A 22,669-nucleotide genomic window follows, 5' to 3' on the forward strand; every position below is an offset into this window, starting at 1 on the left:
AAAATGAGTCTTATTTCCCCTCAGGACAAACTCACGCCATCAATAAGGTCGTAACGGACGTCCATGAAAATTTCTAGCCAAGAACAAGTTGGGATCTGGTATCACCCAAAATCCATGGACTATAGCACACGAAAATTGGTAAATTTAGTTTTTCTCGCGTTGGGGTTTGTTTGAAATTGAAAATGCATTTGTTTGCCCCTCGGGACCAACTCACGCCATTAATAAGGTAGTAACGGACGTCCATTAAAAATTTGGTCAAAAAAAGTCGGGATCACGTATCACCAAAAATCCATTGACTATGGCACACGAAAATTTGTAAATTTGATTTTCCCACTTTGTGGCTAGTTTGAACTTGAAACTGCATTCATTTACCCCTCGGGACCAACTCACGCCATTAATAAGGTCATAATGGGCGTCCATGAAAAATTTCGGTCAAAAGCATGTCGAAATCACGTATCACCAAAAATCCATGGACTATAACATACGAAAATCGATGAATTTGGTTTTTCCCGCATTGGGGCTCGTTTGAACTTGAAAATATGTCTGTTTGCCCCTCGAGACAAACTCAAACCATTAATAAGATCGTAATGAATGTCCATGAAAAATATTAGCCAAAAATAAGTCGGGATCATGTATCACCAAAAATTCATCGATATAACACACGAAAAATGGATAAATCCCTATTTCCCGTTCTGGGCCTCGTTTGAACTTTAAAATACCGAGCGTGTTGATATGCCGACAATTGACAATCAATGTGGATGTCGAGGATTTAAATGTTAGTAATGTAGTCAAGCATTTGTCTAGTTTCCTTCACAAAATTAGTATTATTACTTTGTTGCTATCTTATTTCTTCGATTCTAGTATTACAAGTTGTTTCATTTGTTTCAGTTTATCATATAATTTGTTGTTAAAACTGTTCTCTTCTTCATTATTTTTGGTAGAAATTTTTCGCTATTGAATTTGCTTTACACGCTTGTTTTTAATCTTTTTTTTACATGAGCCGAGGGTTCAACAAAAGCAGCCTCTTTGTCTTCACAAGGTAGGGATAAGTCTGCATATATGTCGCCCTCTCCAAAATCTATTTGTGATACTATATTGTGCATATTGTTATTGTAATTACTAAAATGCTTTGAAAGTAACTTCTATTTTTCATCAAACATAAGTTAGTTTTGTCTATGAAACAAGAGTTTAGAATATTACAAAATTTCAAGTGTAACGTAATTTGTATGGTAGTGTGTCTTTCTATAGACTTTGTTACCTCTCTTATTTTGGACCTTTTCTACACTGTTGTGTCCTTTTCCAAAACTGATATTCATTTGCCAAGATAGGATTGAGGGACCATAGAGTAACACAGTGAATATGTAAACGTCGAAGAAGATATAGTAGACTTGATCATCAACAACAAGAATAAACCCAATGTAATTCCACATGAAGCAAGACAAATGAATAGGGAAAAATGACAACTTTTATTCACCAGACATCCACAATAGTAGTTTGTGTATACATCTTTATTATCTAACTCCAATTAGCACAGCTACTTTTTCTTGTTTCTAACTCTTCAGCTATATATTGCCGCAAAATCAACTCTATAATCTTCACTAATGCTAAAAATATCAAAAAGGTACAAATGGAAGAGTATCGGAGATGGGGAATGAATGCACGAGGGTAAAAAAGGAGACTAGACTTTCCCTCTGTAGACCATGAGCAACCATGGTTAAATGTCACATGTATATGTAAAATCCTTTCTAGATGGGATCGATGAAGGTGTTCTTAATCAACAACTCCAAAAAACCTGGAGTTGCAGTAACTGTATCCACCTTACGACTGCCATTCTTGTAAAGCTTAAATGCAGGTACTACTGTAATTTTCTCTGCTGTAGCGATTGCTGGGCTCTGTTTCACGTCCACCTTCAGTAGAAAACAGAAGAAAAATTCATTCCCCTGTTGTGCATTGTAAGAAATGTAATAGCAGCTTAGAGTCTAGGTGTTCCCGTCTGCCTGAAAAGCACGACGTGTTGCCTATGATTGTTTACCTTGAGAAAAATTACTGAACGATATTTGGCGCTCAAGGTATCCATGAATGAGGAGATCCACATGCATTCTGGGTTGGATAATTCATTAAAATGGACCACAGATGCACCTACAGTTGTCAACAGTAGTTGTTGAGTTACATAGTAAATGATATAACATACTGACTGATGCAGAAAGCCTACCAGATGCAATCGCTGCCCGGAACTTCTCAAGATCTGAAACCAACTCCACCTTGCCATCACCTTCTCTGCGTGACTTCTTTAATTCAACTCGGGCATGGGATAAATTCTCAGCAACCTCTTCGTTATTTGGAAGTTCCTGCCGCAGAATCTCATAATCTCTCACAGCGTCAGCCCATCTTTCCAGCTATAATGCATTGCATATGATCAAATTTATGATTTTTGCAGCAATTATCAAGAAAAAGTAAAAAGAATTCTTATAGTAAGCAGTAATTAAGTTTTAAAGGTGGCATGTCACCTTGATATTTGAGGCAGCTTTTCGGAAAAGAGCTTTAGTATAATGTGGCCGGATAAGGAGAGCATGGTTGCTATCAGCCAAAGAGTTTTCCCACTCTCCAAGTTTAAACCAGCAATTTGCTCTATTGTAGTAGAGAACTGAATTTGAAGAATCAAGCAAGAGCCCTTCCCCATAAGCAGTACAAGCTTGTGCATATTTTTTAGAATTAAAATGCTCGTTGCCAAGAGTACGAGTTTTACCCACCAGCCTCATGTTTTTGAGTTTACCAGTAACTTCAGCACTTTGAGGATCAATTCGTGCAGCTCTTTCAATGGCAGTACACGCATCATCAAACCTGCAGATATTCATGATCAATATGGCTGAACCTCTTTTATTTCTATATTACTGATAAGTGATAAACTCACTTTCCAAGAGTGCTGTCAATCTGAGCTTGGACAAAGAATATGTATGCTTCAGAGAGCATTCCAAAAATTTTTGACTGGCATGCTGTGGCAGATGGCTCATACATCCTAGCTTTATAAATCCACAATTCAGCATCCTTTAATTGGTGTAGTTTCAAATGAGCTTCCGCTTGACATGCAAATAGCTGTGAATTCAATATCAGCACTTGAATTTTCATTCACCTATTAGTCACAGAACGTAACCACTAAAGATGCTTTACCTGAGGAGATGCATCAGCTCCAGAAGTAGTTGCTGCCTCAGCTTCTTTTAACATAGTCGTCCAATCTTCAAGTCTCCGGGCGTCAGTGCATTTGCTGATATGTTCCGCCACTGCCTGCAACTTCTGCAACGTGGCTTGATCTGGTTTCTGACCCAGGGAAAATAAGTGCTCCCTTGCATTTTCAACCTGTCCTAAACTGCAAGTTTTATAGGAATGAGATTGCGCTCAATCAAGAAAGTTTTACATTAGTAAATAACAAGGCCAGCAAAGATAAGCAAAATAACACATTTCCCGCGTAATATCTAAAATAACCTACAGAAAGTTCACCACATTTTCAATATTGATGATCAACAATAAGCAAACGGGCATGTAGATTCTAAAGATTTGAACATTACATATCACTTGCCTAAGTAACAAAGATAATCAATTATCGTATTTAACACTTAATCTCCTATACAGCCTACATAAATTTCACCACATTTCCAAAATTTGTTAAACTGTTTCGCGAACACACACACAGAGACTCTAAACGTTTGAACTGCCTATATCACTTACCTAAGTAGCACAGATAATCAAATATAGCACATTTAACACTTAATCTCCAATACAACCTACATAAATTTCACCACATTTCCAATATTCGTTTATAACTGATTCGCGAACACACACACACACAGATTCTAAACAGTTGAACCTTTTATGTCACTTACCTAAGTGGCAAAGATAACCAAATATAGCACATTTAACACGTAATTTCTGATAAATTTCACCACAATTCGTTGATCACTATTTGCGAACACACACAAAGAAGATTCATTGCACTTACCAAAGTAACAAAGATCCCAAACGCTGGTGTGCTCGAACATATGTTGGAGATAATCTAATGGCTTCTTCACATTCCTTCACTGCTTCGATTATTCGCTTAAGACCCATTAACGCAGCAGCTCGATTACAATGAAATCTACCATCGCCCGGAGAAATTGCTATAGTTTTATCATAAAGACTCAACGCTTCTGCAAAATTACCCTTCTTGTAAATCTCATTCGCTTGTGTATTCAACTCCTCCGGATTATTTTTTGAACTGGAGGCAACACCACTGGATTCCGGCGAAGCACGACGGGTTTTCGGCATTGCACCACCAGGCATTATGCTTCCGTAGCCGTACATCCCGGGTATCATCTCATTGTCATTTAACACAGTCCTTTCAGGCTTACAACGCATCCCAGTTATCACGTTACCGGACGGGCAAATATTCCCGGCAGGAACTATTTTAATTTTCCGGGAACCCGAAGAAGTCGAAGAACTCACATTCCGACCAGATACCGATGCAGATGAACCCGAAGTGCTCCTTGTATTACTAGAACTCATTCGACTCCTCAATGTTGAAACAGGTGAACCCAGTCTCAGTACTCGAGGATCGTCTTCCTCAAACCTCATAGAATTTTTCATCTGATCAGCTAAAGAGCTTGAACCCTTTTCAGAATCACTCTTCTTTTTAGAACCCGACATTTTTTTGAACCTACAATGTTAGAGAATTGAAAACTGTAAATAACAACAAAATGGAAAAAATGGCTTTGAAGAAGAAGGACGGAGAAAAAAATGGGAGGAAAGAGAATCTCTCTAAAACCCCATAAATAATCTCCTCTTCTTCTATACAATTCAAGAAGGTGATTTTGAACAAATGCACCAATGTATATATATTCCTTAGAACTTCAATTTTGAACTGGGTTTCTCTGTAATTGTAAAAATTGACTGAAACAACTTACAATGTTAGAGAATTGAAAACTGTAAATCAATCACCAACATGAAAATGGAAAAAATGGCTTTGAAGACGAAAAACTGGGGGTGAAAAAAAGATGGGGATCTCGTGATTTCAATGGTAGAAACAAAGAACGAATGTCAGCTTTTTCTAGAGAGAAACAAGCGGTTTACAGAGAGCGGTTAACAGGGAGCTTGTATACTGTTACAGAGAGCTTGTTGAAGAAGAAGAAGGAGGAGGAGAGGAGGAACTATTTATATACTATTACATATATTAAATTATTATTTTTAATTATGATGATTTTAATTTAAAAAATATTTTTTAAAGCTAATTATTTAGACATAATTATTAATTGATTAAGTTTTAGTTTGTCTCACCGTCTTTGTAAGCTTGTTCATATTTTTTGTTCTGAATCTGAGTAAATGAATAAGAGTCGCGATAAGGTGATAGTTAATTTCATATGACTGATTCAAAATTTGATTAAAGAATGCGATAAGATCAGAGTTAGTTTTCATATTATCAGTTTTAAATAATCTGAGTAAAGAAGAAGGACTGTAATAAGATGACAGTTGGTTTTCACATTGTCGGTTTCGAGTTTGAGTAAAGAGAGCAGGATTGTGATAAGATGACAGCTGTCTTCAGATAACCGGTTTCAAACTCTGAGTGAAAAAAGTCCTCACATTATTGGCTCCAATTAAATCTGAGTAAAGAGAAGAGTAGCGACAAAGTGATAGTCAACGTAAAACTAATTGATCGTGATGAATACAATTATTATGGTTATTGTCGAGACGTGCTCTTTTATGACGTATACGACTTTAAATTATACAGTGTTAAATAGTCAAATATAGTCAGTGAGAATTTATTTACTCTACTTATGATGAATGATGATTCATATAGCCGATTTGAATTTTTACATTTGATTTACTTAATTCCTTTATTACGAATAACTATTATCAATGGAGATAGATTTAAAAAAGGAAAAATGAACAAATATACCCCCGAGCTATCGTAAATGGTATGCAGATACCCTTTGTCATACTTTTGGTACATTGGTGCCCCTATCATCCAAAATCTAGAGCATGTATACCCTTTATACTAACAGAACACGTGTCATAATCTTATCCACTGACCCGACATTTATTAAATATCGAATCAATAGATAAGATTGCGTCACGTGTTCCTATTTAGTCTTCCGTTAGAGTGAAAGATATCTATACTCTAGTTTTTGAATGACAGAGGCATCAATGTCGTAAGTATGATGGAGGGTATGTGCATACCACTTACGATATTTTGGAGGTATATTTATTATTTTTCCCTTAGAAAAAAAGAGAGAAGAAGAGATACGACAAACGATTGTAATAGTTAACTTAATCAATTTATAATGAATTTTCATAATATAATTATCATTGAGACATGTTCACTTTAACGCATATTACAACAAATATTGGATTATTACAAACATAAATATTAGTAAGACGTGATAAACTAAGTAAACGTTACCATATGAGATGATTTTAAATAACCCATCCAAACTTTTGGAAGACAAAGAAGTATTATTATTTTATTTTATTTGTCTTGACCGGAAAAGATAAAAAAAAAAAGTAGCTACATATTTATTTCATATCAAAAATAACAAAATTCTACAAAATGATACTCGAGTTAAATCATAAAAGATACGTATGATTTATACATTAGCTCTCTAAGTATATCATATTTTTATTTATTTAATTTATTTATTGAGAACATGAATTCATTAAGTTAAGTATCATATACTAATGGCATGTGTTAAAAATCTTTAATTATTAATAAGTGGCGTGTTTAGAAGATATTATTAAGTATCAAATATTAATTGATTTATATCAAGTTGTTGTTCTGTGATCAAAATATTACAAAGTTCAAGCTATCAAAAAGAATATTCTATGAATTTGACATATATATATATATATGGTGATAGAAGTATCCTATCTTACATTACGAAATGAATCTCGATCGTTGCATCTAATAAGATAGCAAATACCAATATTAGTCTGATTTGTTTTATTCGGTCGATATCCGTATTAGAGCTCGACTAATCACGATTCATATTCAGTAGAAAACGCTCCCTATCAAACAAATTCTTAGCTATGACTCTTAGAGAGAAGTAGTCTCATTCGCTACACCGCATATTTTTAGCAGTGGAATATGTTCCTTTTAAACCACCTCACGTTTAATAGAACTAATTCTGTTTTACCATAGCCATAAAAATATTGAAAATTAATATAAAGAAAATATAAAAGTATTCACATTTAAAATTGGCACCAAAAAAAGAAAAAAAAATACCGTAAATAAATGATGAGATTCGTTTTTAGAGTGTTTTAGACGTAAAAGGTCATAAAAGATTAGTTGATAAAGAGTGTATACTTATAATTGAAGTATAATTAGTTTATTATTAGTTTTTTAATGACCATTTTATTAAGTATTAATTTTTAAAAGTCTTAATCAGTATAAATTGTAGTTAACAATATTTTTGGTAACTTAAAATTTTTTGAAGACAAAATTTTAAAGTCTAATCAAGTGTCATGGTCAAACAAATATTTGAATATAAATTTTCAAAATCAATTAAATTTTATGGTCAAACACCTATTTGAAGATAAATTTTCAAAACCTCGAATTCTATTTGATTTCATGGTCAAATAGGAATTTGAATATAAAATTTTAAAATCTGATCAAATTTCATGGTCAAACATATTTTGAAGATAATTTTTGAAATTAAATAAAAAATTTATAATCAAACGCTAACTTAGTTTAAATCATAAAATTCAAAAATAATCTAATTTTTTTTTTATATTCAGTCAAACTAAAATAGATTAATTAAAATAGGCAAGATGATAAACATTGGTGGGTATATTTTGTGATTACAATAAACATTTGAAAATGAATATATATATATATATATATTTACCCTTATATATAAGCCAACAAGATGGAGTACCAACACAGCTCTATAAAGTTGTACCAATAGTATAAAAAATTGTACTGTACCATTAAGCCCTATTCAATATTGAATAAACACGTGTCCTTCTACATGCTTTGGTTTTCAATTACTATTTGCTATGGTTTTTCGATTTTTCATTCTCATTCCCACTCTTGGCGGAGAAGTCGAAAAAGTGACTTAGAAATGAAGGTATTACTAATATTTTCGGAGAGGAAGAGCAAATTGATGGAAAATTAGTGAAGAGAGATTCCAGTCCTCAACTGGAACATCAATTTGGTGATGAAATTTCTCATATTATTATCGAAATTGGAGGTAATCTTTCAGTCTAATCGTAAATTTCTGTGTTTCCCTTTCAGTTTTTGGGATTGATAATTTTTTCCTGAGATATCGACTTGTTATTTATCAAAGTCAAAATTATCTTTTATTTTTATGTGTATTTGATTTGGGAATTGGAAAAGTTTACTGGAAGCCCTGGATGCAACACGAAAGAAAGAGAATTGAGTAAAATCAGCACAACTCTTTTGACTCTCTTCCTTTAACAGATTTTTCACATACATACATGTACTCATTCACTATTTTGTCGAAGAATTCAGTGAGTATACAGAAAGAAAGGCTCTGTTGAAAAAAAAAAAACTCAAAGGATAGTACTATATATATCTGATTATCATTTTTGAAAATTTCCCTCCCCTTTTTTCTCCGCAATTTTATCCTATTGATAGATAAGTTGGAGATTTGGCAACATTTTTACCTTTTTTTGATTCATTATTTTCTGGCTTTTACACTTTCTCAGCTTATTTAACTAATTTTTGATTGATTAGAATCTGTTTCGTTCATTTGCATTCTCGTTTTAGCTAAGTTATATTCAATTAATATGCATTTCTCCTGGTTCCATAGAGATAGAAGTGTGCAATGTGCGCTATTAGGACAGAGCCTTATATGAGCATTTTTTTGTGTCTTTGTGCTCGACTCACTGGCTAAGATTGTGCATATACAAGTTCACCACACCTGTTTTGTTGAACCTCTATCCAGATTCACAGGTACATCGAGTTTATTGTTAACTTGTTCCTCATAAGACTAGAAAAAGAGCTTGCTTGATCAGATTTCTCTTCAAGTGTTATAGGCGCAGCTGCATCACAAGTTTGATGAAACTTTTCAAATATGATTGAATCCACCAATTTTCTTTATTTGTTTATAAAGTGAAGGCTGCAAAACTTACCTGACCTGAAGGAGAAGTGAGTTTCTTTTCTGAAATATCATTATATGTTCACGTAGGAGAAGTAAATTATTGATGGTTGACTTGTGATTGGTGATAGTTCATAGTTCAGTGATGAAATTCAAATATCGAATACTTAAGCTGTGATTTTGATCATTGACTGTTTGTTTCTTATTTCTTGCACAATGATTGTTTGGTAGTTCCCTAATGAAATAATAGTGTATATGAACTTGCAGGGTGAATTATAATCTTCCAAACTACTTATTTTGGCTTCTCCGGGAGGTGATGGATAGATGTGAAAAAGGAAAGTTAGTGTATGACTCATGTTGGATGGAATTATCAATATTACAAACGGTTGCAAAACACTTTCAAAGTTATGCATTTATATTTATTTTTCACAATTATATCAAGTAAAAACATCTTTTGCTAAGTTTTTTTGGCAGAGTCCGTGCAAACATGCCTTCGATTTAGATTGTGTCACGAGTGGTTCTCTCTGCTTACTGTAAGGTGCATATCCCGTTTCTCCATTTGTATGAGTACATTATTTTTTGTAGAACAATAATAACAATCAATACCATAGATCTATAACTATAAGTTGCTTATTAAAAATATAGCAATAACAGAAAAGGCAAGATTCTTACCTCTTCCTTGCCAACTTCTACAGACATCTCCCTTATTTGATTCATGTAATTGTACCCAAGGTCAGAAACAATGTACAAAGAACTTGAAGAACCTAACAATACTCTTATTGTTATAAACTCTATTCTTCCCCCTATTACATGTTCGATAGCAGTACAAGAAAGAGCAAAATTGTATGATCATTTGAAGAAAATAAAATATGTAGCTTTTGAATTCTGCATAAAGGATTTGTTTTTATCACTCCAATGCTTCTATGAAAATTTTCTTACTAGGAGCACCAAGCACACTAAATCTCCATCCAAAGAAATAATAGTAATGAGAATCTAGATGAATTGTCAATTTTCTATTCTTTGAAAAGTCTAATAATTCAAGTATTTAAGAATTTTAACAAGTTTATCCCCTCTTAAAATTTTGTTGAGGACTGTTTTAACAAAGAAAAGTCTCATTGACACCGCACCTTCTTTAATAATTATGTTCGAGTATTAAAATGAAGATATTTTTTGGATGTTAATGGAAGTCTTTAACATCCTTGCAGAGTAATTACAGAAAGAAAGAGGCAATGTATTAAGAATGTATCCAGTGCTACTTCAATCAAGTAAGTTTCACTTTTTTCTGGTGATTATTTTTATTTTATTATGTTATATGTGGAATATGGATAGAGAGATTTTATATACACCCTCTTTTTATTTGTAGACATCTTAATATATCCAGCCATTTTTTCAGGAGTTTACTCTTAACTATTACCATGTCATAGGAGATGAAAACTCACCAAATCTTTGTATCTCGCCTTGACTTTGTATTTATATATACTATCACACTCTGTAGAGTTTCACATTCTCAAGGATTTGATTCCTTTGTGATTCAAATATGTTTGGTATACTAACTAATTAGTACTGTTGGATATCCTTGCTCACGTATAATTATGTTGTTGAGTGAGGCAAGTGACCAAGAAAAACAATCAAATTCTAGAAACAGAACAAGGAGGAGCAAAACCATGAAAAAGGAAAAATCATTCAAATTCCAGAAACATAACAAGGAGGAGGAGGCCAAACCATGAAAAATGATTGATTTCAGATTCTCTAATTTTCAAGACTTAAGGTACAATTTCACATACCTTTTTCAGGCTTTTAAAACTGTAGGTCTCTTTTTCTTCAAAACAAACCATAGTGTTCTATTTTGAATGGTGTTGTTGTAGTGTTTAGTAGTTATTCTTGGATAGAGGTTGCAGTTTTAGTATAAAATACAAAAAATTTAAAATACTTCACCTGTAGATTCGACTTTTATGAGTGATCTAAATTTCTTCTGTTATTTTTTTGTATTGTCTGAATTGCAACTTTTGATATGATAGTGGCAAGCAATAACTCGACACCATATATAGTTCTATCATATACATAATAATAATAGCAGTTCTGGGACTGAGAGAATGATCATACAATAAGAGACTAATGATGGTTAGGAATGATTTGGTAATATTCTTTCCCTTGATGAATTATTATGTGTGATTTTGACACACATAATATCTAATGATATAAACAAATATGCAGTTTGCCCAAATAAAAAGTTGATATACTTAACAAGAATTTTTGGTGTGTGCACTTTCCAATAATTTGCAGGAAATAACAAATGGTAATGTCTAGGCACAGAAGAGTAGATATGTAGAAAATGTTGGAAATTTGATGCTCTCCATAGTACATTAGATAGTTCAGATGTGTTGGTTGACACATTAATAGTAATGTCTGTAAATGCAGATTGTTTTCAACAACTTTAAGCGTTCTCCCTTTCTTACTTTTTGATTATTTCGTTTGGGTGTAAATTTGAGTCAATATTTTATGTACTCTACCTTATCAATGATTTTGGAGATGCTTGAGTGAATAAATTTTATTTCCATACTTGATCATCCCTTTCGTTAATACATATACACAACTTGATTAAATTGTTTCTTTGCGATAAAAATAGCTGAATAATTTTCAGCATACTCTATTATTTATCGAGAGCAAATCAACTATGTTGGACCCACGGGCCATGCCGTTCTAGTATATATATAAAAGAAAAAGGTTACCACATGTCACAAATTACACTTCACCATTTTGTTTTGGGCCCACATGGTCATGTGGCATCCACATAGACTTTTATGCCCGACCCGGCCCAATATAATATGTTTGTTTCACAAATAGTAAGAATATTTTTATTTCCTTTAAAAAGTAAACAATTATTTTCTTAATTATACGTTATAATAATACTAATAACACACTAAATGTAATTTCATAAAATGGAATATAGAGAGGGTATTGTACATAGACCTTATTTTTACCCTGAAAATATAGGTTGTTTCTAATAGAACATCAGCTCAATAAAATACAAATAAAAATAGATTGAAAAAAGAAGTAACAAAAATAAAGAAGCCAGTAAAAAAATATTAAAAATGACAAAGCATTACACACAGTAAATAAATATATAATTAAAAGATAACCGAAGTACAAAATTGGCAAATAATAATAGAAATCGAGGAACATGAAACTACAGGAATAGTACTACGACTACTCGTATAGATAAACGAAACCATATTCTACTACCCTCCGCTTTGGAGTATTTGTGCATCTCCTCTCTTTACATGTTCAATCACATCAGTCTCGCTTCTCGCATCTTTTCATTCTCTAAAGCAACTTTCATGTTCTCTTGGATATCTTCATTTCTAATTCGATCTCTCCTAGTATATCTACACAGTACACATCCATCTCATCATCTCTATTTTCTGCAATTTTCGTCTGAGAGTTCTTAACTCGCTAACACTCTGCTACAACATAATTGGTCTAACAACCATACTATAAAAACTTCCATAAGTACTAGTTTTGATGGCACTGCTTTATCTTATAAGAGTGAGCCTCTATTTCATCCAACCTACACCAATACGATGTCTGACATCATCGTAAATCTCCACATATATGAACTATGTTGCCTAGAGAAACTTTTTGATGACCTAACCGAGAATTACAATAATAACATACTCAATGTGAATTCATAATTGAAGTATATGTGGAATATAGAGTATACATAGTTATTCTTATCTTATGTGAGGCAAAAATGTTGTTTTCGATAGATTCCCTATTTAAGAAAAAATGAGAGCCTATTAAAAACAATATTTTTACCTCTAAAATAGAGATAATGTATGTGTACATTCAATCCTTTCTACGCTTCACTTTGTAGAATTACACTAATATATTGTTTTTGTTCTTATTGCCTCTACTCAAGAAAACCATTTTCGAAATAAATTTGGAAAACACAAAAGCCAACAAAACTCTGATAAAAACAACTTAAATATTAAAAAAAATATTAACAATAAAATAGTGAAATAATCAAACAAAAAGAAATAAAGCACCATGAACTAATTGGACTAATTAAAAGTATGCATTGGAAGTAAAAAATGTTACTGATATTATATGCAACATGTTGCTATAAACAACATTTTTTTTGGTTTTTTTTTCTAGTAGATAACAACAAAGATTCATGATGCAAAGGACAAATTCATAAAATGTTACTCCCTCGTTCAATAATAATTGTCCAGTATATCATTTTAAGATGTCCAATAATATTTGTCTACTTAATCAACAAATAAAATTGCACAATAATATAATGAGGAATGTTCTTAATTACTTAATCTATAAAAAAACTAGTATTATACTCCTAATCATCCTTAATTAGCCCATAAATATACTCTATATAGTAAATGTTTTTGTCATCACGGATCATTTGGTTTGTAGTAAATGTTTTTATCTTTACGCAAATTAGATGAGAATACTAATTAAATGAACAATAAAAATAGTAAGATAATTAAAGCAAAAGAAATATACTAACCTTTTCTTTTTTTACTTTTTGTGAGTTAATCAATGATGACTTTTTGAAAGTATTTTCAAACAATAATTGAAATTTATTCCCTAGTTAGAAAGGCCGTGATGCAAAGGGACAAATATTTTTCATAGGATGAAGAATATATAAAGTAGAAATTAATTAGTGGAAAAATTGTTTGGAACTTTCTAATTATAGTTAATTAAAGAGTAATTATTAATGTAACAACTTGAAAAACAAACAAATAATTAGGTTTTGTCTTAATCAAAACACTCACGAGAACTATCAAGAGAATGTAAACATTTTTGAAAGAACAAAAAAGTCATTATAGTTTGGAGCGCATAAATTGTATCGTGCGTTCTTAAGAAATTTAATCGTTTCATTATAATAAAATAACTTAAAACACTCACAACGATTACCAGGGTTATATTATGCCTATATAGTTTGGAGAATTTAAGCTCATATAAAAGTAAATTCCTATATTTAGTAGTACCGTTTCAATTTTTTAAACTTTCCCTTTTGTCGAGATGATATATATTTAAATATTTTGATTTATTTTAGAACACAATTTTATTTTTTTTAAAAATAATCTTTTATTCCTAAACTTAAAGTTCAATGACATACAATCACATAAATTGAGACGAGAGAAGAGTATTAGTTAGTATGAAAGAATTCAACATACATATATAAATCCAAAAAATTAGCAACGATAAATTTCCTTTATCATAAAAAAAGAAAAAGGAAAAAAAATTCAACATATGGCAACATTGCCATATGCTTCACTTTGGCAAAGGATAAGAGTTTCCGAAAAGAAAATTAAAACTTATATTTTGCTAAAAATAAAATAAAATATATTACTGCAAATACTCTTAGCATATATGTCGTTGTCTATTTTGGATTAATTTTGTACTCCCTTCGTTCTCATTTAGTTGCTACCATTTTTATTAGGTTTCACGTTTCTTATGAAACTAAGTAAATTTATCATTTTTATTAAGTTTCACATTCTCTAAAAGTCAAATTTTCAATAAATAAACATAAATTAGTTTATTTCTAATAAGAACGAGATATAAATAGAAACATAAAAAATATGATTTTTGTTTATTAGAAATCATTACAGATAAATTTTATGGGGAAAAAACTCAAATATGATGTCAAATTTTAAAAAAATGTATATATATCATTCGTTAAAAGTTTAGCCCGCAAAACCCCAAACACAATGAACAATCATTAGTTTGTCAGATTTTCCTCTGACAAAACATGTTGATTGGCTCTTTTACTCTTTTACTGTCACAACCCAACCCACCGGATCGTGCGGGCACCCACTCTAACACCTAAGTAGGAGAACCCTCATACCCAACAATTAGAAGACATGAGGAAATTAAAGGAAACGAAGGCGAATTAAGGAAATTAATAATTACTCCAAATGAGAAAACAACTTTAACAACTATAGTTTTACAACCCCTAAGAACCTAGTCTGACAAGAACGAGAGCTACTAAGAGCAACAACTGCTCTAAATAATCAAAAGACACAGCTTTTACCATGCGGAATGAAACGTCGAAGCTGCTGGAGGATTTCTTCGTCTTCACCTAATGGAACATCACCAATCCTGCATCCAGACTATGTCAAAAAGACATAGCAAGAGTAGTATCAGTACAACCACACGTACTGATAGGCATCATCGATCAACCCAACGCCCACCTCATAATATATAAAAATAATAATAAAGGATCATGTCTGGACCGCTCTCTTCTCCACTCTCCAATTACCACCTATCTTCTTTCTACGAGATCACCGCCTGAATATACTAACCACATTGGATACTATACTAAACATACTAGCCTATGCAATTATCTACACACCATACTGCACTCATATGTAAACTCCTAGATTTCACTTACACTTAACCAACCTCATTAATCATGAACGTAATCATCCCAATATATGCACATCACGATATCAATATAACATGTTTCACCATACACATTTATCACAAGTAGTTGGCCCTCTCACAGGACCCAAAGTCAAACTGTTAGCATGTCGGAACGTGGCAATTCGATCCAATTTTTATGCCGGAAGGTGGCAACCGATTCCATAAGTTAGCATGCTGGAACGTGGCAATCCGATCACAATCACACATCACAATCATAATAACACATCAAGATCACACATTCAACATTTATGATCAATATTTTCACACGCGTACATATACAAGCATCACAGTAACGAGAGAACAAGTATGCATCACACATTCGTAAAATCACACCCATCACCTACTAATTTCCCTTCAATTCTCTTCACACAATAGACCCAGATTCAGCCCTATTTCTTCACTAGGGTCACGATACTAGGGTCCTTAAACCGACTTGCAAATCCTTATTAAAGAATCACCACAATGGTTGAGAATAGTTAAGTATGTATAGAGAAAATTTCTTTTTTTTTCTTATTTTTTTAAAGGAGAATTTATACTATTTGCTTACTTATTTTATTTGTAAATAATATATATTAATTTATATTAAAATCAATATTCAATAGTTAATAATTCATGTAATATAATCTCTACCTAACTAAATAACACCTACATAACTAATACCCACATAACCAAACGATTCCTTAGATCAAAGTTCGACCAATTAGGTTATAAATATTACACAAGTATACATCATTAATATGTTGTATTAACAATTTGCTAAAGTTTTGTTTGTAAAAATATTCAAATTAGAGCAAATATACTAGTTTGAAATCTTCAAGCCTGTGATTTGAACAAGTCATAAAAAAAAATAGTAGCCATATAAAAGCTAAATATTTTCCTATTTAAACCATAACTATGTAGTATAAAAAGACTTGTTCTTCTCCTATTTGAAAAACCTTCTACCATTGTTGAATTGTATAGAAAAAAGAGGAGATTTAAGAGAAATTCTGAAATGGGTTCTACTACCCCTTTAGCTGATCAGATGAAAAATTCTCTGAGGTTTGACGAAGCTAAGAGACATGACGATCCTCGAATACTCAAACTGGGTTCAACATTGAGGACCCGAGTGAGTTGTAGTACTACAGGTTCATCGGGTCAGAGTGTCAGTTCTTCCGGTACTAGAAAGTCGGGTTCGGGTTCGGGTTCGAGTTCATCTAGAGTTGAAATAGTTCCGGCCGGCAATATTTGCCCGTCCGGTAAGGTGATAACTGGGATGCGTAGTAAGCCTGTTAGGACTGTGTTAAGTGACAATGAGATGATACCCGGAATGTACGGGTACGGGAGCATAATGCCTGCCGGAGCTACTCCGAAAACCCGTCGGGTTTCCGGTAGTGGTTCGCCGGAATCCAGTTGGAAAATTAATTCGGAAGAATTGAAGGTGAAAGGGAATGAGAATTACAAAAAGGGTAATTTTTTAGAAGCGTTGTATTTTTATGACAAAGCTATAGCAATTTCTCCGGGCGATGGAAGATTGCATTGTAATCGAGCTGCTGCATTGATGGGTCTTAAGCGAATAACGGAAGCAGTGAAAGAATGTGAAGAAGCCATTAGATTAGCTCCAACATATGTTCGAGCACACCAGCGTTTAGGATCTTTGTTACTTATGTAAGTTTTTTTTTTTTTTTCTATGCCCCTGATTCTGAATTTGAATTATTCACATTTACATAGCAGCTTGTTTACAGTTTAGGACAGGTTGAAAATGCAAGGAAGTATTTATTTATCCTAGATCAGATACCAGAAGAAGCGGAGTTGCACAAGTTGGAAACAGTGGAGAACCATATCAATAAATGTAGTGAGGCTCGGAGACTTGGAGATTGGACGAGTGTGTTAAAAGAAGCTGAAGCAGCAACTAGTCGTGGAGCTGAGGCATCTGCTCAGGTAATTACGTACGTTGTGTGATGAAATGTTGGTACTGAATTTGTGATATTGAATTGATGATACAGCTATTTGCATGTCAAGCGGAAGCTCATTTGAAGCTACATCAATTAACGGATGCGGAATTGTGGATGTATAAAGCTAGGATGTATGAGGCATCTGCTAGAGCATACAAGTCAAAACTTTTTGGGATGATATCTGAAGCATACATATTCTTTGTCCAAGCTCAGATTGAGAACACTCTTGGAAAGTGAGTTTATCACTTATTATTATAAGTACTGCATAGGTTTTTGTAATATACAAACCGATCATGAATATGTGCAGGTTTGATAATGCGTGTGCTGCGATTGAAAGAGCTGCACAAGTTGATCTTCAAAGTGCTGAAGTTATTGGTTTACTCAAAAACATGAGGCTGGTGGGGCGAGCTCGTTCTCTTGGAAACGAGTTATTTAAATCTGGAAGATATATAGAAGCTTGCAGTGCTTATGGGGAAGGGCTGTCGCGTGATTCTTTGAATTTGATTCTCTACTGCAATAGAGCAACTTGCTGGTATAAACTTGAACAGTGGGAAAAATCTTTGGATGATTGCAACCATGCTCTACTTATCCAGCCACATTATACTAAAGCTCTTTTTCAAAAAGCTGCCTCAAATGTCAAGGTGACATGCCAAACTTTAAATCTTACTATAAGACTTATTTTTACTGCGAGAATCATAAATTTGATCGTATGCAATGGATTATAGCTGGAAAGATGGGCTGACGCTGTGAGAGATTATGAGATTCTGCGGCAGGAACTTCCATATGACAGAGAGCTTGCTGAATTTTTATTCCATTGCCGAGTTGAATTAAAGAATTCACAAGGAGAAGATGTTCACAATATGACATTTGTTTGCAAGGTGGACTTGATTTTGGATCTTGACAAGTTCCACACTGCAATTACATCATATGGTAGACTTTCCTGCATAGCTATCTTAACCTTCCTTGTATCATTTACTATATAACTCTACTCAACAACTACTGTTGAAAACTGCAGCTACATCTGTGATCCTTTTTAAAGAAGCATCCAACGAACAATGCAAGCAGATGTCCTTAGTAATGGATACCTTAAGCACCAAATATCGTTCAGTAAGTTTTCTCGAGGTAAACAATCATAGGCAACGTCATGCTATAATGATTTTACATGCACAACAGGGGAATGAAGAAAACTCATAGTAATTTATATTTGGTCTTTTGTTTTCTATACTAAAGGTGGACGTGGAACAAAGTCCAGCAATCGCTGCAGCAGAGAACATTACAACACTACCTACATTTAAGATGTACGAGTATGGCAGACTCGTGATGGAGTTGTATATCCCAAATCCAGAGATGTTAGAGGATTTGATTAGGCGTTACCGTCATTAGGAGCATAGTTGACATTTCATTGTGCTTCTCTTGCCATTCCAAATTGCCTGATGATTACTCTGAACACCCTCTTCACTCCCAACTAGAAAGTATTTTTTTACATATACATGTGACATTTAACCATGGTTGTTGTGGTCTATAGAGGGAAAGTCTAGTCTCCCTTTTTACCCTCGTGTATTCATTCATTCATTCGTTCATTCATTCATTCCTCTTCCGACTACTTTGTAGAGCTGATTTTACAGCAATATATAGCTGAATAAGCATTCTATCAATAAAAGTTAAGTCATTTTTCACCTATTTATTTGTCTTGCTATATACTCAATCCTCAACTTTATAATTGTTGTTTGCTTCTTGATACATTGATGTGAAACCTCAACTATGGTAATGTTTCAAATGGAGACTACGTTATGCGACTTGTGGGATTACATTGGATTTGTTGTTGTTGTTGATCAACTGTACCATACGTTGACATTTTTTCTTCTTCGATGTATACATACACTGTGTATTGTTGTGTTGTATTGTATTGTATGGTCCCTCAATCCTATCTTGGATTTGTGGCAAATGAGTGGCATTAGGGAGAGGTATATCTACCATATTTTCGATAATTATTGTGATGTTTGGATTAACTTGTACGACCCAAAACTAATTCAACGAATAATTGCTACAAGAACCTAATAATCTCATATTCCAAGTCAAATATTTAGAACTTCACTTGATGTACCCCATCAATCCACTACTTGAGTACACAACTTAGAAATCAAGATTCAAATTTAGTCTTCAATCGGGGACAACTCGATGAACTTAGCAGATCATTTTTAGAGGATCAAATGTACTTATTTTGTAATAGTACGATGGTTAGTTGTTCACTGCCTAACTATCATTTATTTTTGGGATCAATATTAGCAATGTAGTTCACCCAATGATAAAGTTAATCTGAATTTGCTTGATATAAACATTTTAAACGAATAAATTTTTATCATAATCGATATACACTCAAACTGATTCGAACATTATTTTAATTAAAAAGAAGACAAAGTGGGGAAAAGGACATAACATTGTAGGAAGGTCCAAAATAAGAGAAGCAACAAAGTTTATAAATAAGTTGGTTGAAAAATTGGGATTTGTAATGGATAAAGAATAAAAAGACACTTTGCTGAATGACACTTCATAAGTCACTGTCACACACTATAGACAAAATTAACTTTATGTTCTATGTACAATAGAGATTATGTGAAAGAATTTTAGTACTTTCTCCGTTTTTTAAAAAATAATCTAGTTTAATTTAGTACGAAATATAAGAAAATAAAAAAAAAAATTTAATTTTGTGGTCCTAAATTAAAATTATGTCAAATATATTAAAATGTCATTTAATCTTGTGATCTGTCACGTGGAAAGTTAAAATTAAAATATTGTTAAAAAAGGGAAGGGGGCATTCTTTTTGAAATGGAATAAATTGAAAGAAATCATTCTTTTTTAAACGAGGGAGTAATTAATTACAATAACAACTTATCTCATGTAATCTCATAAATAGATTTTGAAGAAGGTGGCGTATATGCAACATTATTTCAATATTTACGAAAATAAAGAAGTTACTTTTGATGGACCCTCAGTTCAAATAAAGAAATATCGAAAAACAAGTGCAAATCCACTAGGGAAAAAATCATGTTGAAAATAAAAGTGAAGAGAACAATTTTAACACCAAATAATACAATATCTAGAGTAAAAAAACATGTGATACTAAAATTGAAGAAATAAGATAGTAAGAAAATAATAATAATCATTTTGAAAAGGATATTAGGTAGACGCTTGACTACACTAAGGTGATGTCCTTGATAAACCGCAGATGAGTCATATCTTATCTAATCATCTTTTCGTAATACTTCTTCAACTTATCGTCGTCTCTTTTAATACACACTATCATCAACCGCTCACACCTTCTCTTAATCCCCAGAGTTTTGTAATTAAAGTCAAAAATTCAAAAATCACCCCTTGTGACTTGGTCCTTTTTCTTTTTGCACTTTCTTGATTCAAAATATAAATTTATAATACAAATTTAAATTAATCGAGAAAAAAATGAGTCAATGGGATCAAATCATCATTCAATATTGTAGCTATTAATAGATCTACCTATCTATCTATGATCTTGGTTTACTTATAGACCCCTCTCTCTCTATATATATAGTATATATAAACATGGAAGAGTCATGTCAAATAGCTACTAATCCCAATGCCATATTTTAGTCTATTTCCTATCCTCCTATTGTTAAAACAGTGGCACAGTGACCACTGACCACTGTAAATCTTAACGTGGCTGCATGACTCAGATACATCAGTAACATTTTGACTACCAATTTTTTATAAGTATACTATTTGACGTGATATATAAATGTGTCATTTAAATTTAATTTTAATTGATATTTATATCTTCTATTTTTGGATGAGCACAAGTACAAACTTAAAAATGTATAAAATTAAACGAGTAGATGCAGATATTCTATATCACATAACCAGAGGCGGATCTATTAAGGGGTTTGGGGGTGCCACGCCACCCCCGAACTTCGACGGAAACTCTATATATATATATATATATATATATATATATATATATATATATATATATATAATATTTATATTTATATTTATATAAAGCGTGCCACCCACAGAACAAAATTGGCTTGTGGTGCCACGGTAGGAAGGCAACTTTAGAAGGCTGATGTTGCGGGTTCGAATCCCATTTGTACCTATTTTTTGAGAAAGACGTTTTTTTAAGAAAAAGGAAATTGCTGCACACGTTCTTTTAAGAAAAATTAGAGAACTAAAATTAATTTATATCGAAAAGACGAATAATTTAATCAAATATAAAATTAATTTAATCGATAAGTCTATTTGGCACCCACAGAGTCTAAATCCTGGATCCGCCACTGCACATAACACAAATCAATTCAAGTGTATTACACGTGAATTAACATGTAGGACAAGTGTATCTCGTGCACAAATATCTACTGAAACTAGGATAAAAGGTACATTTACGTATTGTGTGAAATATTTTAACTGTTGCATTGTATTACAATGTTTAAAGGAGATAATAAGGTTATTCCATATTTTAGAATAATAGGATTCTCACATAGTTTCGAAGGTGAATAATATGAATAAATTAATTTCAAGAATAATAAGATCCCCACATTGTTTAAGTGTACAAATGAAAATTTTGATTTTTATGCTTATTATGTCCCTTTAAACATAATATGGCCCTAAAGAAAACAGATCTCTTTGAGTTTTTGTACTCAAGTTCTCCCAATAACTAAAAAGTGTAATTGAGATCTTAAATATTTGAAATTTCTTACTCCCTTCCCTTTGTTCCAATTTATATGACATTTTTCGAATTTCAAAATTTAATTACCCGTAAAACTTTCATATATCTCTTAATTATTTTGAATTGTCAATTATTGTGACTTATACTACTTTTTACATAATTTACATATATATAACAGATGAAGTAAATGAATTCGAATTCACTAGGACCATGATTGGACATTGATTGATCATCTTTCTCTAAAGAAGGGTCGAAATAGAAACAACAAATTAGAGACCACTATTTGAAATCTTAGTGAAACACTGAATTTCTTATTTCATATTTGCTTTTTGTGAAAAAATACCAATTGATTTAGAGGGCTTCTTCAAACAAGGAGCTGGGTAAACTATTCAATCTTTCACCTATACCAACAAGAGACTTCAATGACTTCAAAACTAACAGCTCTATGAAAGTACTACCCACATAAAACTATATTCCTATTTTTTAAACTCGAAACCTCGTGTTAAAGAACAAAG

At 32.5% G+C, this 22,669-nt stretch overlaps 2 protein-coding genes across 2 annotated transcripts; one reads left to right on the forward strand and one right to left on the reverse strand.

Annotated features, from left to right (window-relative positions):
- Positions 1 to 1,745: 1,745 nt before the first annotated feature.
- On the reverse strand, positions 1,746 to 4,677 carry LOC125817629 (TPR repeat-containing thioredoxin TTL1-like). Its single transcript, XM_049497186.1, has 7 exons — positions 3,995 to 4,677; positions 3,169 to 3,364; positions 2,912 to 3,093; positions 2,508 to 2,841; positions 2,213 to 2,396; positions 2,033 to 2,139; positions 1,746 to 1,907 (listed from the first exon to the last, which is right to left on the reverse strand). Exons 1-7 carry the CDS (start codon positions 4,675 to 4,677, stop codon positions 1,746 to 1,748), a joined length of 1,848 nt encoding a protein of 615 aa, XP_049353143.1.
- Positions 4,678 to 5,064: 387 nt separating this feature from the next.
- On the forward strand, positions 5,065 to 18,841 carry LOC125817723 (TPR repeat-containing thioredoxin TTL1-like). The gene is made up of 9 exons (XM_049497271.1): positions 5,065 to 5,123; positions 16,428 to 16,894; positions 16,937 to 17,171; positions 17,249 to 17,444; positions 17,510 to 17,691; positions 17,766 to 18,099; positions 18,184 to 18,388; positions 18,474 to 18,580; positions 18,689 to 18,841. Exons 1-9 carry the CDS (start codon positions 5,065 to 5,067, stop codon positions 18,839 to 18,841), a joined length of 1,938 nt encoding a protein of 645 aa, XP_049353228.1.
- Positions 18,842 to 22,669: the final 3,828 nt, after the last annotated feature.

This window comes from Solanum verrucosum, unplaced genomic scaffold (genome assembly GCF_900185275.1).
Source record: "Solanum verrucosum unplaced genomic scaffold, falcon-dt-bn FXZP01000280.1, whole genome shotgun sequence".
NCBI classification, from domain to species: domain Eukaryota; kingdom Viridiplantae; phylum Streptophyta; class Magnoliopsida; order Solanales; family Solanaceae; genus Solanum; species Solanum verrucosum.